The sequence below is a fragment of the Schistocerca gregaria genome, chromosome X (genome assembly GCF_023897955.1).
Source record: "Schistocerca gregaria isolate iqSchGreg1 chromosome X, iqSchGreg1.2, whole genome shotgun sequence".
Taxonomy (NCBI): Eukaryota; Metazoa; Arthropoda; class Insecta; order Orthoptera; family Acrididae; genus Schistocerca; species Schistocerca gregaria.
The window spans coordinates 859,648,210-859,663,311 of NC_064931.1; the positions used below are offsets into that span (position 1 = coordinate 859,648,210).

At 38.3% G+C, this 15,102-nt stretch overlaps 1 protein-coding gene across 1 annotated transcript in view; it reads left to right on the plus strand.

Annotated features, from left to right (window-relative positions):
- The window catches only part of LOC126298676 (epoxide hydrolase 4-like), a 110,953-nt gene extending 96,743 nt beyond the window's left edge, over nt 1-14,210 (plus strand). The window contains exons 5-6 of the mRNA XM_049990108.1: nt 2,996-3,247; nt 13,427-14,210. Coding sequence (XP_049846065.1) covers nt 2,996-3,247; nt 13,427-13,608 — 434 coding nt within the window. The 3' untranslated portion in view covers nt 13,609-14,210. The remainder of the gene's footprint in view (nt 1-2,995; nt 3,248-13,426) is intronic.
- The last annotated feature ends 892 nt before the right edge of the window (nt 14,211-15,102 follow it).

Genomic DNA, 15,102 nt, shown 5'->3' on the forward strand with positions numbered 1-15,102 from the left:
TTTCTTGTGCTTCCTCTTTACCATGCTTTGCCCCAGTTCCTTGGTGGACTGAGGCACGCTGTGATGCAATTTGTGCACAGGGACGTGCTCTCCATGTTTTTAACTGTCATCTTACAATGGCAAACTGCATTCATTATAAACAGGCGCCATTCATTATAAACAGATGCGTGCAGTGTCATTGTGTTCTTCAGGATAGCAAACACGCTAGCTGGATTTCATTCACCAGTTCTTTTAACAGTTCCACCCCTTCATCTGTCATGTGGGCCAACATCCAAGAGCTCTCTGGGACCAAGATTCATTAACCAATTTCCAGCAAATGATGTTATTGTGGACCCTGTTGCTATCTCCAATACCTTGGACCATCATTTTGCGGAAGTTTCGAGCTCTTCCCACTATCCCCATGCCTTCTGCCATCGGAAACCAGCTGGGGCGGCTTGGCCAAAACCCTTCTTATCTCATAATCATGAGTGCTACAATGCCGCCTTTACTATGAGCGATCTAGATCATGCTCTCAGTTCATTCCGATTCTCTGCACCAGGGCCAGACACTGTCAACATTCAGATGTTGTAGCACCTTTCTCTTGCAGGCAAGCACTTTCTGCTTAACATGCACAACCGCATCTAGGAGAGGGCAGATTTCCTGGATGCTGGAGTGAAGCCACCGTCACACTCGTACCAAACCTGTAAGGACAAAAATCTTCTTTCTACCTACTACCACCCCATCTCTCTCACCAGTTGTATTTGCAAGATGATGGAATGTAAGATTCATGCCCGGCTGGTATGGTGGCTTGAGTCTCACAATTTATTAACGAATGCTCACTGTGGATTTAGAGCGCAGTGTTCTGTTGTTAACTATCACGTTACTTTGTCCACCCATGTCATTAATGGTTATCTGCGGAAATCCCAGACTAGGGCTGCGGTGTTTTTTTGAGAAGGCCTAAGACATCTGCTGGAGAACTGGCATCCTCCATACTCTACACATGGGGCTTCCGTGGCCGCCTGACCTGTTCTCTTCAGGAATTTTTGGAAGACTGGGTTTTCAAGGTGTGTGAGGGTTCTGCCTTGTCGGACACCTTTATCCAGGAAAATGGTGTGCCTCAGGGTTCCATCCAGAGCGTCGTCCTCTTTGCTATCGCCATTAACCCTATAATGGCTTGTCTCCTGCCGGGCACCACCGGCTCCCTTTTTGTTGACACTTTTGTCATCTATTGCAGTTCTCCACAGACATGTCCCACTGAGCGGCGTCTTCAGCGATGTCTTGATCATCTTTACTCCTGGAGCATGACAATGGCTTTCGTTTTTCCATTGACAAACTGTCTGTATGAATTTCTGGAGGCACAAATGGTTTATCCCACCATCTTTACATCGTGGGCCTGTGGCCCTTCCATTCATTGAAACTATGAAATTCCTGGGTCTCATGCACGATAGGAAACATTCTTGGTCCTCCCATATGTCTTATCTGACGGCCCGATGTACGCGGTTCCTCAGTGTCCTACGTGCCCTCAATGGTACTTCCTGGGGTGGCACTCAAACCACCCTTCTCTGTTTGTATCAGTCCCTTGTTTGTTCGAAACTTGACCATGAGTGCTTTGTTTATGCATCTGCATGTCCATCCCTCTTATGCAATCTCAACACTATCCACCATAGTGACATCTGTTTGGCTACTGGCGCCTTTTACACTAGTCTGGTTGAGAGTCTGTATGCTGAAGCTGCTGAACTACCACTGTTCTACCGCCGTGACTTTCCCCTTAGCAGGTATGCATACCACTTGTATGCCATGGGTATGGGGTGCATCCCTCTTCTGTTAGCTCCTGTAGTCCACTTTCGGCGCTTGCTACAGCAGCTTAACTTAAGACTACCTCCAACTTTTCTGGTGGGTGTGAACCCTTCACCATCTTGGCTTCGTGAAGTGGCACAAGTTAACTGTGGCCTTCACTAGCTTCCTAAGGACACTAGTCCAGCCTCTTTCTATTGCTTTCAGTTTGATGACCTTTGCATGGAACTTCACGGTAGTACATTTGTGTACTCTGATGGCTCTCGGACTGCCCATGGGGTCAGGTGTGCCTTCTTCATTGGCACCCTTGTGTAGGCTGTTATTAACACCCCAACAAAAATGGCTGTGTCTGAAGTGCTACCACGACTGGGGAGTATGGGACACTGATGAATGGCATCACATCATGTTAAGTAAGGTGGTAACCTGGTGAGAGGTTCCATTCTTCCAATGTTTTGGATGCACACAGTGATGTTGCTCTTTGCCTTATGGTGTGGGGAGCCATGGGGTATGACTTCAGATCATGACTGACATAGTGATTGAGGGAACTGTGACAGCACAGCGGTACATCAAGGACTTCCTACGTCCTCGAGTGTTAATTCTCATGTGACCATGTTGTGGTGCCATTTTTCAACAGGACACAGATTAGCCACAATTGGTATGTGTATCTATGAACTGTCTGTATGATGAGGTGCATTGTGGCCAGCGAGAGTTTGCACATCTGCCCCCAACAGAAAATGTATGGGACTTGTTCAAATGTCAACTTGGTCCCAGTGCCATTATTCAGAATATAAAGGATTATCCAGAATATAAAGGACCAGTTAAAACAGTTGTGGGCCAGCTTGCCCCGGGAGAAGATAAAACTGCTTTATGACGCCATTCCAAACTGAATCGTGCAGGCATCAGGGCCAGAGGTAGTGTAACATCATACTGCTAAATGGGCTGAAACTATAAAGCGGGTTTTTTTTTAATTTGACTACTAACTGTAATTAGTGAAATAACATCACATATCCTCTCAGCTCCAGAAGTTTGATTTCATTTTATCTTCTCCTTCTGAGAGCTTCACTTTTTTGTCAGGCATTGTACATAAGCGCACATAATTTTATGAAGGAAAAGATGCGCATAATTCAGTACTTGGTTTAGAATTTAAAATGGTGTATACAGCATGTTCATATTTACTGTTGGTAATGTAAATACTGTAAGTTTTCACCATTCCATCTTTCAGAGGACTGGACTGGAGCCATCAACTATTTCAGAAACCTACCTTTTCAAAGAATAAGTCCTGTCTGTGAACCAGTGAAGGCACCGTGCATGTTCATTACTGGCAATCAGGATCCATGTCTCACTCTGGAAAGTATTGTCACATCAACAGAGTTCACAGAAAAATTCCTTGTAAAAATTGTAAATGGAACTGGACACTATCCTCATCAAGAGAAGCCTGAAGTGGTCAACAAAATGATAATTTCATTTCTTAATGGTAAATTTCATTATTAGTTCAAATTATGTTAAACATGTTGCACTCCATTATTTTTAATTTGGTATTGAGTATATCTCTCTTCCAGTAGGATACTAACATTTAGCAAATATGTCCTCTGTAACTGAGAACTAACCATCTTAATTAACTGCTTGTCACAACCCTTTATATTTAGTTCATTGAGCTTGTGAGCTAATATCTCAAATATGTTCAGGCTCACGTGAGGTTCCTCTTTGTCGAAATGTATTGGGGTTGTTAATTGTCTGGCTGATGGCAAGTTTGAGAAATTGTATGAAACATAAAATGTTAATATAACATACAATGACAATAATAATAATAATAAAAATAATGAAAATAATAATAAAAATAAAAGACTAAGACTCCGGTATGTTCTGCCAGTCGTAAAAGGTGACGAAAAGAACGTACCACTGAAGACAGAGGATGAGATGGTCAGATGAAGTTAACCGACACCTCATGTTATGTTATTACCAAGCAACAAACTTACGAACCAACACAACTGGATACAGATCACAAGTATACACAACATTTATTACCAGATACCCAGAATTAAAATTTTTAACAGAACAATGACTAGCTGATCAGATGTGCGTAATAATAAAAAATAACAGAATACCCCAGTCAGAATTAGAAAACATCAAACAGGTACAACGAATACTGGAACAAAATAATGTGCAATCAGAATAAGAAGAAGAAGAAGAAGAAGAAGAAGAAGAAGAAGAAGAAGAAGAAAATACAGTAATGGACCCAAACATCCCAGAGCAAACAAACAAAGAACAACACGCATCAATTAAGCAATCGGATGAAAACAAAATCTTAAGACAGCCACCAGAACAAGCACAAATAGAACACAGAAGTGACACATGTTACATATAGAAGAAAAATTTCAGCTGACATATATAGAATACAAAGACACACATACAGACATTAGACCATTCTTGCATAGACCACCAAATAACCCACAAGTTGAAACAACTACTACTATCAACACAATCATACACAACAAAATAAATGAAAATACAATTATGGAAGAGTTAAAACTACTGGTTTATATAGGAGCACTCACTACGCTAAATATACACACTAGGCAGAGATCAGAACCAACCAACGCACAGAAGAAACCCACAAAACCAGCATGGCAACACAGGCTACAGATCAGAGTAGAAAAACAGAGAAAAGACTTGGACAGCCAACACAATTTATAAGAAATGAAATATCAGACAACAAACGAAAAAGGTTAGCTAAAATCTCACAACAAGAAGCGATAGAGCAATTACATGAAAAGAAGCAGAAATTCAAGCATTGGCCAAATGACTTAGAAGATACAAAAAAAGTGAAAATAGAAGGAAACAAAACCAAACATTCAACACAAACCAAAAGAAATTTTACCAGACAATAGATAATACATACATTAAAATAGACAATCCACCAAACATAAGACATTTAACACTTCTGGAGCAACATTTGGCCAATCCTGGTACAACATAAGACATGCATGGTGGATACAAGCAGAAACAGACACGTACCAGATGATACCATAAGTACCTGAAGTGATAATTTTGCAACATGAAGTCACCCGAGCAATTAATTCTACGCACAATTGGAAAGCCCCTGGAAAAGATAAAATAGCAAAGTTCTGGCTAAAGTAGTTCACCTCAACACATTCACATCTAACTAAATTATTTAACAGTTACATTGCAGACCCATACCCAGTCCCTGATACACTTACAGGACGAATAACTTATCTGACACTTAAAGATCAAGTAGACACAGCAAACCCAGCAAAATATCGCCTCATGACATGCCTACCAACAATATACAAAATATTAACTTCAGTCATTACACAGAAATTAATGACACATACAACACAGAACAAAATTATAAATGGAGAACAAAAAGGCTGCTGCAAAGGAGCACGAAGATGTAAAGAGTAACTGATAATAGATGCAGAGGTGACATATCAAGCTAAAACTAAACAAAGGTCGTTACACTACACATACATTGATTACCATAAAGATTTTGATAGTGTACACCCACTCATGGTTACTACAGATATTGGAAATATACAAAGTAGATCTTAAATTGACACAGTTCCTAAACATAGTAATGAAAAATTGGAAAACCACACTTAATATCCAAACAAATTCAAAGAATATCACACCACAGCCAATACAGATTAAGTGTGGAATATACCAAGGAGACTCATTAAGTTCTTTCTGGTTCTGTCTTGCTCTGAACCCACTATCCAACATGCTAAATAATACAAATTATGGATATAATATTACTGGAACATACCAACACAAAATCGCACATTTGCTATACATGGATGATCTAAAACTAGTGGCAGCAACAAATCAACAACTCAACCAATTACTAAAGATAACAGAAGTATTCAGCAATGATATAAATATGGCTTTTGAACAGACGAATGTAAGAAAAATAGCATAGTCAAGGGAAAACACACTAAACAAGAGGATTACATATTGGATAACAACAGCAACTGCATAGAAACGATGGAAAAACAGATGCCCATAAATATCTAGGATACAGGCAAAAAATAGGAATAGATAATAGAAATATTAAAGAAGAACTTAGAGAAAAATATAGACAAAGACTAACAAAAATACTGAAAACAGAATTGACAGCAAGAAACAAGACAAAAGCTATAAATTACTTAAGCTGTACCAATATTGACCTATTCATTTGGAGTAGTGAAATGGAGTAACACGGAACTAGAAGCACTCAATACACTTACACAATCACAATGCCACAAATATAGAATACATCACATACATTCAGCAACGGAAAGATTCACATTAAGCAGAAAGGGAGGATGAAGGGGATTTATCGACATATAAAAACCTACATTATGGACAGGTAGACAATTTGAGAAAATTCTTTATAGAACAAGCAGAAACTAGCAAAATACACAAAGCAATCACTCGTATAAATACATCGGCTACACCATTGCAATTTCATAACCACTTCAACCTTTTAGATCATGTAACATCAACAGATACAAAGAAAGTAAATTGGAAAAAGAAAACACTACATGGCAAGCACCCGTATCATCTAACACGGCCACACATCGATAAAGACGCATCCAACACATGGCTAAGAAAAGGCAATATATACAGTGAGATGGAAAGATTCATGATTGCAGTACAGGATCAAACAATAAACACCAGATATAACAGCAAGCATATTAGTAAAGATCCCAATACCACAACAGATAAATGCAGACTTTGCAAACAACAAATAGAAACAGTAGATCACATCACAAGCAGATGTACAATACTAGCAAATACAGAATACACCAGAAGACATGACAATGTAGCAAAAATAATACATCAACAACTTGCCATACAACATAAACTAATAAAACAACACGTTCACACGTACAAGTATGCACCACAAAATGTACTGAAGAATGATGAATACAAGTTATAATGGAACAGAACCATTATAACAGATAAAACGACACCAGATAACAAACATGACGACATGCTCACCAATAAAAAGAGGAAATTAATGCAACTAATCGAAATATCCATACCCATTACAACAAATATACAGAAGAAAACAGGAGAAAAAAATTGAAAAATACAACCAACTGGCTGAGGAAGTCAAGGACATGTGGCATCACGATAAAGTTGACATTATACCGATTATACTACCAACTACAGTAGTCATACCACACAATATCCACCAGTACATCAATGCAATGCAGCTACATCCAAACGTATATATATACAACTACAGAGATCTGTAATTACTGATACATGTTCAATTACCCGAAAGTTCCTAAATGCAATGTAACACATACCGTACAGTTAAAAGGAAGTCGCGCTTGGTCAAGGTCCGCACCACTTTTCATTTTTAACCAGACATAACATCTGAGAAAGGAAAGAAATAATAATAATATCGGGAGCTAAATTAACGACTCATAAATGATGTAGACCACACAGTTGTGATTTGGTTAGAATAATGTTTATTCAGAAAGCAAACTGGTAGCGAAAGTGATTATATATAGAATTACTATTACACTCGAGTGAATATCCATTTGTCGCAGTTCGATCATTCAGTCTCATCGTGAATTAAAAGTCCATACTCCACCTTGTTAACTACATGAAAAGTTAGTTTACACCAGGTGTGTGGCTGCTCACCACTCAGAGACTAAGTCCTGCGATACCACTAAACGTGAAATTTTCTAAGTTTTTTCACTTCCTAGCTACCTAAAGACTGACAGTCTGCTTTCACATCTCCACTACCACTGTCCCTCTGCCCGTCCCTGTCTGCATTTCCTGTGCGCCGAATATCCTCTTTCAACTGACTTGTGCAGTTACCTTTCCTGAAGCCGTTCACCTGTTTAGCTGCAGCTTATTCTGCAGTATTTTACATTTTAACATATTTAAATAATCAAAGCTTGACCACTTTCTCATTCTAAATAAAGTAGCAATAATATGTATTACATAATAAATGTTAAATTCTTTTACATGAAACCAATACAATTTCCTTCTTAACTTTGAATGTCATGGCCAGTAGCCTTGCACCAATGTGCTTTCTGATAAATAAATAAATAATAAATAAATAAATAAAGAACAAAAGTAACTATAATGCTCTAAACTTTCAATAAGGTGTTGTGCTGTCATAGTTCAGTGTGTTTTATGTGGAGGAAATGATGATCTGATGCTTAACTGAAAATACTGGTAATTTAAATTTACTGTATCTTTAAACAAATAAAGTTAGAGTTGATATTTACAACATTTGTAATTTTAATGAAGCACTTCTATATGAAATGTTGATCATTAAGATCGACTAAAGCATTCAGATTTTAGCATTCAGGTCTTTGTTACAAAACTTAATTTCATTTTAACAGCAAATACTGAACTATTATAGATATGATCCAATATTCAAGTTTTATTGGGATCACCATGAAAATTTATTAAGGATGGTAGATTAAAATTTCTGTGGCTTCATTCTCTGAATTACTACAAAATTAAATAGTTTTCATAAATGTTTCTCTTTATGGTAGATCTTAGGTCTGGCATATTTAACACTGCTACATCTCCCTGGCCACAAACAGCTTCTACAGGGTTTCCCTATGACGTAGGTTCTTGTCTGTCTCACTCGCACACTACAGCACTTAGACCTCATTCAGCACAATAAACGCCTGTGAATTTCCCCATCTCGTAATGAAGCTGTGCTCTTTGTGGCACACAGTCCTGGATGACAGGGTTTGTTTCTCAATTCCTGAAGGCTGGCTATTTCGGCCATATACTTAAATGAGAGCGAAATGCTCGTTCACTCACAAGCTGCAGAATGATAAACTATATTCCGTCATGGTACTCCTAAAATGTTTGTTTGTATGTCTTGTATGTCCTTTCACTGTATGATTAATTTTTGAAACTAATGAACTTAAAGGATCAGCTGTAGAGGTAGCAACTGATCAGATGAAGCACATTATAGTGTAAATTAGGAATCAAATGATGAACTTGCTTAGCTTTTCCTTTTGCCTGGACATAAAGGCCTTACTCATAAAAGCCTAGATCAGTCTCCCATAATATTAGGAGCAGCTAAGGTGAATAACTCGCAGCTGCATGAAGATTACAGGATGGTCGGGGCAAGATGTACAGTGTTTTAAACAGCATTCCAAATTTGCCCTGTATGAATTTTAAAGTTCGCCAAATGTTTGGCTAAATTGTTGGGAAATTTATTTTTTGGGCGGGGGACAGGGGTGGTGGTGTAAATAGTCCTTTTCAGAATACAGGTGGGTGTGGCAAATTTAATAAGCTGATGCACATAGTTTGCTACTAGGACTCTGTCAACTTTTCAGAGACACTGAAGCCATACCAGTGTTTCATTCAACTTGCATAAGTCTTGTGCATTTGAGGATAAAGTTGCCCTGTTTTGTATTCTGTTGGGAAGAGGAATCATGTAAAGCACTTTTATTCTCTTGTGTTTTACACTTGTACATGTTGTTATGGGTGATACTGTTCATAATTAGCTCGTCCAGTGGTCGTGTTCCTTCACCTATGAAGATTCTCTGTGTAGTTTGCGAAGTCAGCAGTTTGTAATGGTGGTACTGTAGAGTGAAATTTCTTTGCCTTGTTTTTGATGGCACCACAGATTTTTTTAACATCATAAGTGGGGAAAACAGTGCCATACAATAGCTAATTTGGTAATGAGAAGTTTTCTCAGGAGTAAAAATGTGGGATTAAGGGTACCATATTTATAGTAATACATGATCCCTTAGCAGCTCACTACTATCTCACCAAGTTCTAATTCAAAATGTGCCTTTTTGAGAACACATTTGGAATACCACACCTGGTAATTGAACAAGAGTTGTCGTGTCAACAAACTATCGATGTATCATACACCTTACACTAGCTACCATAGGCATCCACAAGGCGGTGAGATGCGGCACTAGCCCCTCCGTCCTATGGAGTGTAAAAATTCTGTATTTCATTCATATATGGAGTGAATAACCATAAATTCTCTGGGATATAATAATTTTTTAGTGTCATCCATAAAATTTCTTATTCTCAAAATTCAATGGTCAACTCATATATACAGGGTGGTCCATTGATAGTGAGCGGGCCAAATATCTCACGAAATGAGCATCAAACAAAAAAACTACAAAGAACAAAACTAGTCTAGCTTGAAGGGGGAAACCAGATGGTGCTATGGTTGGCCTGCTAGATGGTGCTGCCATAGATCAAACGTATATCAAATGCATTAAAAAAAAAAAGAAACCCCATTTTTTATTACATACTTGTGTAGTACGTAAAGAAATATGAATGTTTTAGTTGGACCACTTTCTTCGTTTTGTGATAGATGGCACTGTAATAGTCACAAATGTATAAGTATGTGGTATCACGTAACATTCAACCAGTGCAGACGGTATTTGCTCCATCATACATTACCCGTGTTTACCAATTGCAGGAAAGGTCGGTATCGTGTTGTGTATGGCTATTGTGATCAAAATGCCCAACGGGCATGTGGTGTGTGTGCTGCTCGGTATCCTGGACGACATCATCCAAGTGTCCAGACTGTTCACCAGATAGTTACATTATTTAAGGAAACAGGGAGTGTTCAGCCACATGTGAAACATCAACCATGACCTGCAACAAATGATGATGCCCAAGTAGGTGTTTTTAGCTATTGTCACGGCTAATCAGCACATCAGTAGCAGAAAAATTGCGCGAGGATTGGGAATCTCAAAAAAAACGTCGGTGTTCAGAATTCTACATCAACATAGATTGCATCCGTACCATATTTCTATGCACCAGGAATTTCATGGCGATGACTTTGAACGTCGTGTACAGTTCTGCCACTAGGGACGAGAGAAATTACGGCACAATGACAGATTTTTTGCATGCATTCTATTTAGCGACAAAGCATCATTCACCAACAGCGGTAACGTAAACCGGCATAATATGCACTATTTGGCAACGGTAAATCCATGATGGCTGCGACAAGTGGAACATCAGTGTCCTTGGTGGGTTAATGTATGGTGTCCCGTTATGCGAGGGAAGATAATTGGCCCCCATTTTATCGCAGGCAATCTAAATGGTGCAGTGTATGCTGATTTCCTGCGTAATATTCTGCCGATGTTACTAAAAGATGTTTCACTGCATGACAGAATGGCAATGTACATCCAACATGATGGATATCAGACACATAGCTCGTGTGCGGTTGAAGCAGTATTGAGTAGCATATCTCATGACAGAGGGATTGGTCGTCGAAGCACCATACCATGGCCTGCACATTCACCGTACCTGATGTCCCCGGATTTCTTTCTGTGGGGAAAGTTGAAGGATATTTGCTATCGTGATCCACCGACAATGCCTGACAACATGTGTCAGCGCATTGTTGATGCATGTGCTAACATTACAGAAGGCGAACTACTCGCTGTTGAGAGGAATGTCGTTGCATGTATTGCCAAATGCATCGAGGTTGATGGACACCATTTTGAGCATTTATTGCATTGATGTGGTATTTACAGGTAATCACGCTGTAGCAGCATGTGTTCTCAGAAATGATAAGTTCACAAAGGTACATGTATCACATCCGAACAACCGAAATAAATGTTCAACCGTACCTACGTTCCGTATTTGAATTTAAAAAACCTACCTGTTACCAACTGTTCATCTAAAATTGTGAGCCATATGTTTGTGATTATTACAGTGTCATCTATCACAAAGCGAAAAAAGTGGTCCAACTAAAACATTCATATTTCTTTACGTACTACACGAATATGTAATAAAAAATGGGGGTTCCTATTTAAAAAAAAAAAAGAACCAGTTGATATTCATTTGACCTATGGCAGCGCCATCTAGCGGGCCAACCATAGCGCCATCTGGTTTCCCCCCTTCAAGCTAGGCAAGTTTCGTTCTTTCTAGTTTTTTCATTTGACGCTTATTTCGTGAGGTATTTGGCCTGCTCACAATCAATAGACGGACTCTGTCTCTGTGTGTGTGTGTGTGTGTGTGTGTGTGTGTGTGTGTGTGTGTGTGTGTGTGTAATTTTAAAACCTACACCCCCTCCCTCCCCCTCCCCCTTGGAAAAATTTCTGCGGATGACTGTGCTAACTACACTGCAATACAGTAAGATACAGTTCGGTAGTTCTGTCTTCACTCAGGTTTGCAAAATTCAGTTTTAATATTGCATTGTCCACCTTACAGCTTTCAATGTTGTAGGAACTGGCAAAGCTTCTGGTTCAACTTTTCAGTTCCACTTTCACTACAACATAACAAAGTTAGTCTCTCTCTACTAAATTTTCCTCTGTGCCATTTCTTTTTCTCTCCTCCGAACAGAATTTTTTCAGGTATAAAGTGAAAAATAATCCCATTTCATCTGGGACTGTACTTTCCATGATAGATGAGAGTATTTTTCCGTGACTCGACAGTATAAAGGTTTAAACTTCTAGCCTCACATCGAAGCTATTTATACACTAAATTACATCTGTTGTTGAACCTTTTGATCCAACCACTGGGTGCTTTGAACTCTGAGAGTTTTAGCATGAACCACAGTACCACAATTGAAATACTCAAAGCAGGAACTTGTTTTACCCATTACAATAGCCATTTTCCAGTTCTGGAAACTGAGTGTCTTACAAGTCTTTGTCATTTCCACCTTCCAAATATGCTGCATTAATTACGTTCTCATTTTTTCACTGTTGTATTTAATGTTGGAGGAATGTTCAGTTTCTTTGCAATATCAACATGCTTCGTGTGTGTTTTTGTCAGTTTCTTGAATAATGTTCCACTTTCCTTCGTCTTGTTAAGTCTCGCTGTCATTCATGATGTTTCGGTACACCATTCGGCACACAAAAATCATGGACTGAGAGTGAGTCATGCACTAAACATGTACAAAGAAAACCAGTGTCTGAGTTACATGTTAGTAAATATTAAGTTTATTGTTTTGCTGCTACAACTTCACCCCTACCTGCAATTAGTACTTGTCAGTAGAAGCCTGAAATTATCAAAGCTACTGCCAGCCTATATGAACTGCTTCAGCATGTCATTTCTGCAATAGAAAATAAGAATGGTGCACAAAGGTGCCGGCACTAAACAGCATAGTTGCCCTACTTGTTTCTTCACCCATTAGCCAGAAACGTTGTACTCCTTCCATTCTCAGGGCTCTCGATGGCAAAATTTTCACTGGCCAAACAGTACAGATACTGACAAATGTCAGTGTACTAAGCAGGGAGGGAGAATGTATAAATCAGTTGTTTCATCACGCATTTACTACAGTTGAGAGTGGGGCTTGACCACTTAAGAGTAAGCCACACTAAAAGATGTATAAATGTGTGAAGTAACTTTCCAAGAGTTTTTAGGTACTAAAACTCTGATATGACATGCCATACTTAATACTTTTCTTCTTCAGAAAATGAAAAGAGAAACCAAGCACTCAGCTGCTTCAAAAAAAGTTGTAGAGTAATTATTTCACACACAGTCATAACCTGCCGGAAGTTTCAAATCGGTGCACACTCCGTTGCAGAGTGAATTTCATTCTGAACTGTGTTTGTAATTTAACTATTGACAGCAAGACTTCATTCCTAGGATATTACCCATTTGTGTACTAACTGTAGGTCGCTCACTTCCAGGTTCGTGTCTTTTATTTGACATTATGTAGAAACTTTATTTTACTTTTTTGCAGTTAGTGAATCTCCAGAGAAAGTGGATAAACCTGTTCAAAAAGGTCTGATGGACCGCATGTTTGGAGCAGTCGCATCTACTGTGAAATATGGAAATCAAATGTTTGATGTTGTTCAGAAGACTAGTAATATAGTACCAGGATTGCAGCGAAAATCTTCAGTACTGGGACAGAGTGCTAGCTGATAACACCATTAAAGGTAAAAAATATGGGTTTTCCAGGTTCCTTCAGAAATCTGGTGGAAAGTCTGATCTCTTGTTAACTACATGAGACACATAGTTCGCTGTTCATGTATCTTTTGTAGTTGTTTTACATTGTCCTGATATGTAGAACGTTGGAGTCAAATCTTCATTTTCTTATAATATTTTATACAAGGAGTATATTTGTATGGCAACTGATATTTATTTTTTAGAACACTTTTTGTACAAAATATTTTTGTAGTAAAATGTGTGGGATGTAACATTGGTGTAAAGACTGAAATTGTAAGAATTTATTCTTGCTCAGTAGATAAAATTATGCAGTGTGTACTGTTCATTCCATGTCACAGTGGTAATACCTATAAATTTTAGTTGCGACAAAAACTTAAATATTTCTTTTTGTTGAGACTATTCAGTAATAAGGTGCTAATTTGTACATAGACATGTTGTATATTTTATTAAATTATTGAAACCGAAGGCTGTTTAAAACTGCAAAACTGTTCAATAAGCTTTACTGAAAATTGTTGTCTACTGCTATGCAGATGATGTATCTATTTTTTTTGTTAATAAATGGGAATTTTTCATAAAAATTCAGTGTAACGATTTTGTTAGTGTAACTGCTATGTTATGTTTAGTGAAAGGCACAGCACTTTCCTAGTAGGTATATTTACTACTTTTTTCTGTTAAATATGATTATCCTCAGCCATTCATCCTGATTATAGTTTTCTGATATTAGGATGCTGTTGGTGTTGTTTTTGTTGTTTTTCAAGCAACTACCTCATAATATTTTTGCATTGAACAGGCTCTGGAAAACAAATATGGGACCTTATGGCATGGTGACAACAGTGCTCTATCTTATTTTTCCTTCTTTTTAATTGAACACCAAATCCAATTTCTCCCTCTAATACAGTAGACAGGACTGTTGTGATACCATGTTATATCATATCTAGCATTAATTAGCTGGTAGTAGCTTCCTTGGTCAATGATAAAGAACTATCCCTGTTAATAAGATATCCTCCATCCCCATGCAGTCGGTACATAATTTTACCAATTCACACCACATGAGTGCAGAGGTTTATCATTAAGTCTGATAAGTTTTGATGAGAGAAATTCTGGACATATTTTAGAATCGTCTTTTAGTGATTGTTGATACCTAAATGATTGTGCACCTGGTTAAGTCTTGTCATATCCATTACACTTACGCTGTTAAGATATTTCAATATGTGTGAAATTTGAGAAAAGACAAGGTAGTCTCCCATGTATTTATGAATGATTGCACCTAGTGTGCTTGTCGGTTACTGGGTTTGGGTCTGATCTCTGCAGTGTCATTAAGGATTGTAGAAGTCATTATCTGATCTGCAGTTTTCCTGTGCTATAGAATCAGCTCCATACTGTTCAAGTTTTGTGAGGGTATTGTGAAAGCTGTACAATTCATTACTTTTGTGTGTTTCAGGTGCACTGCACATATGCCACGAACACTTT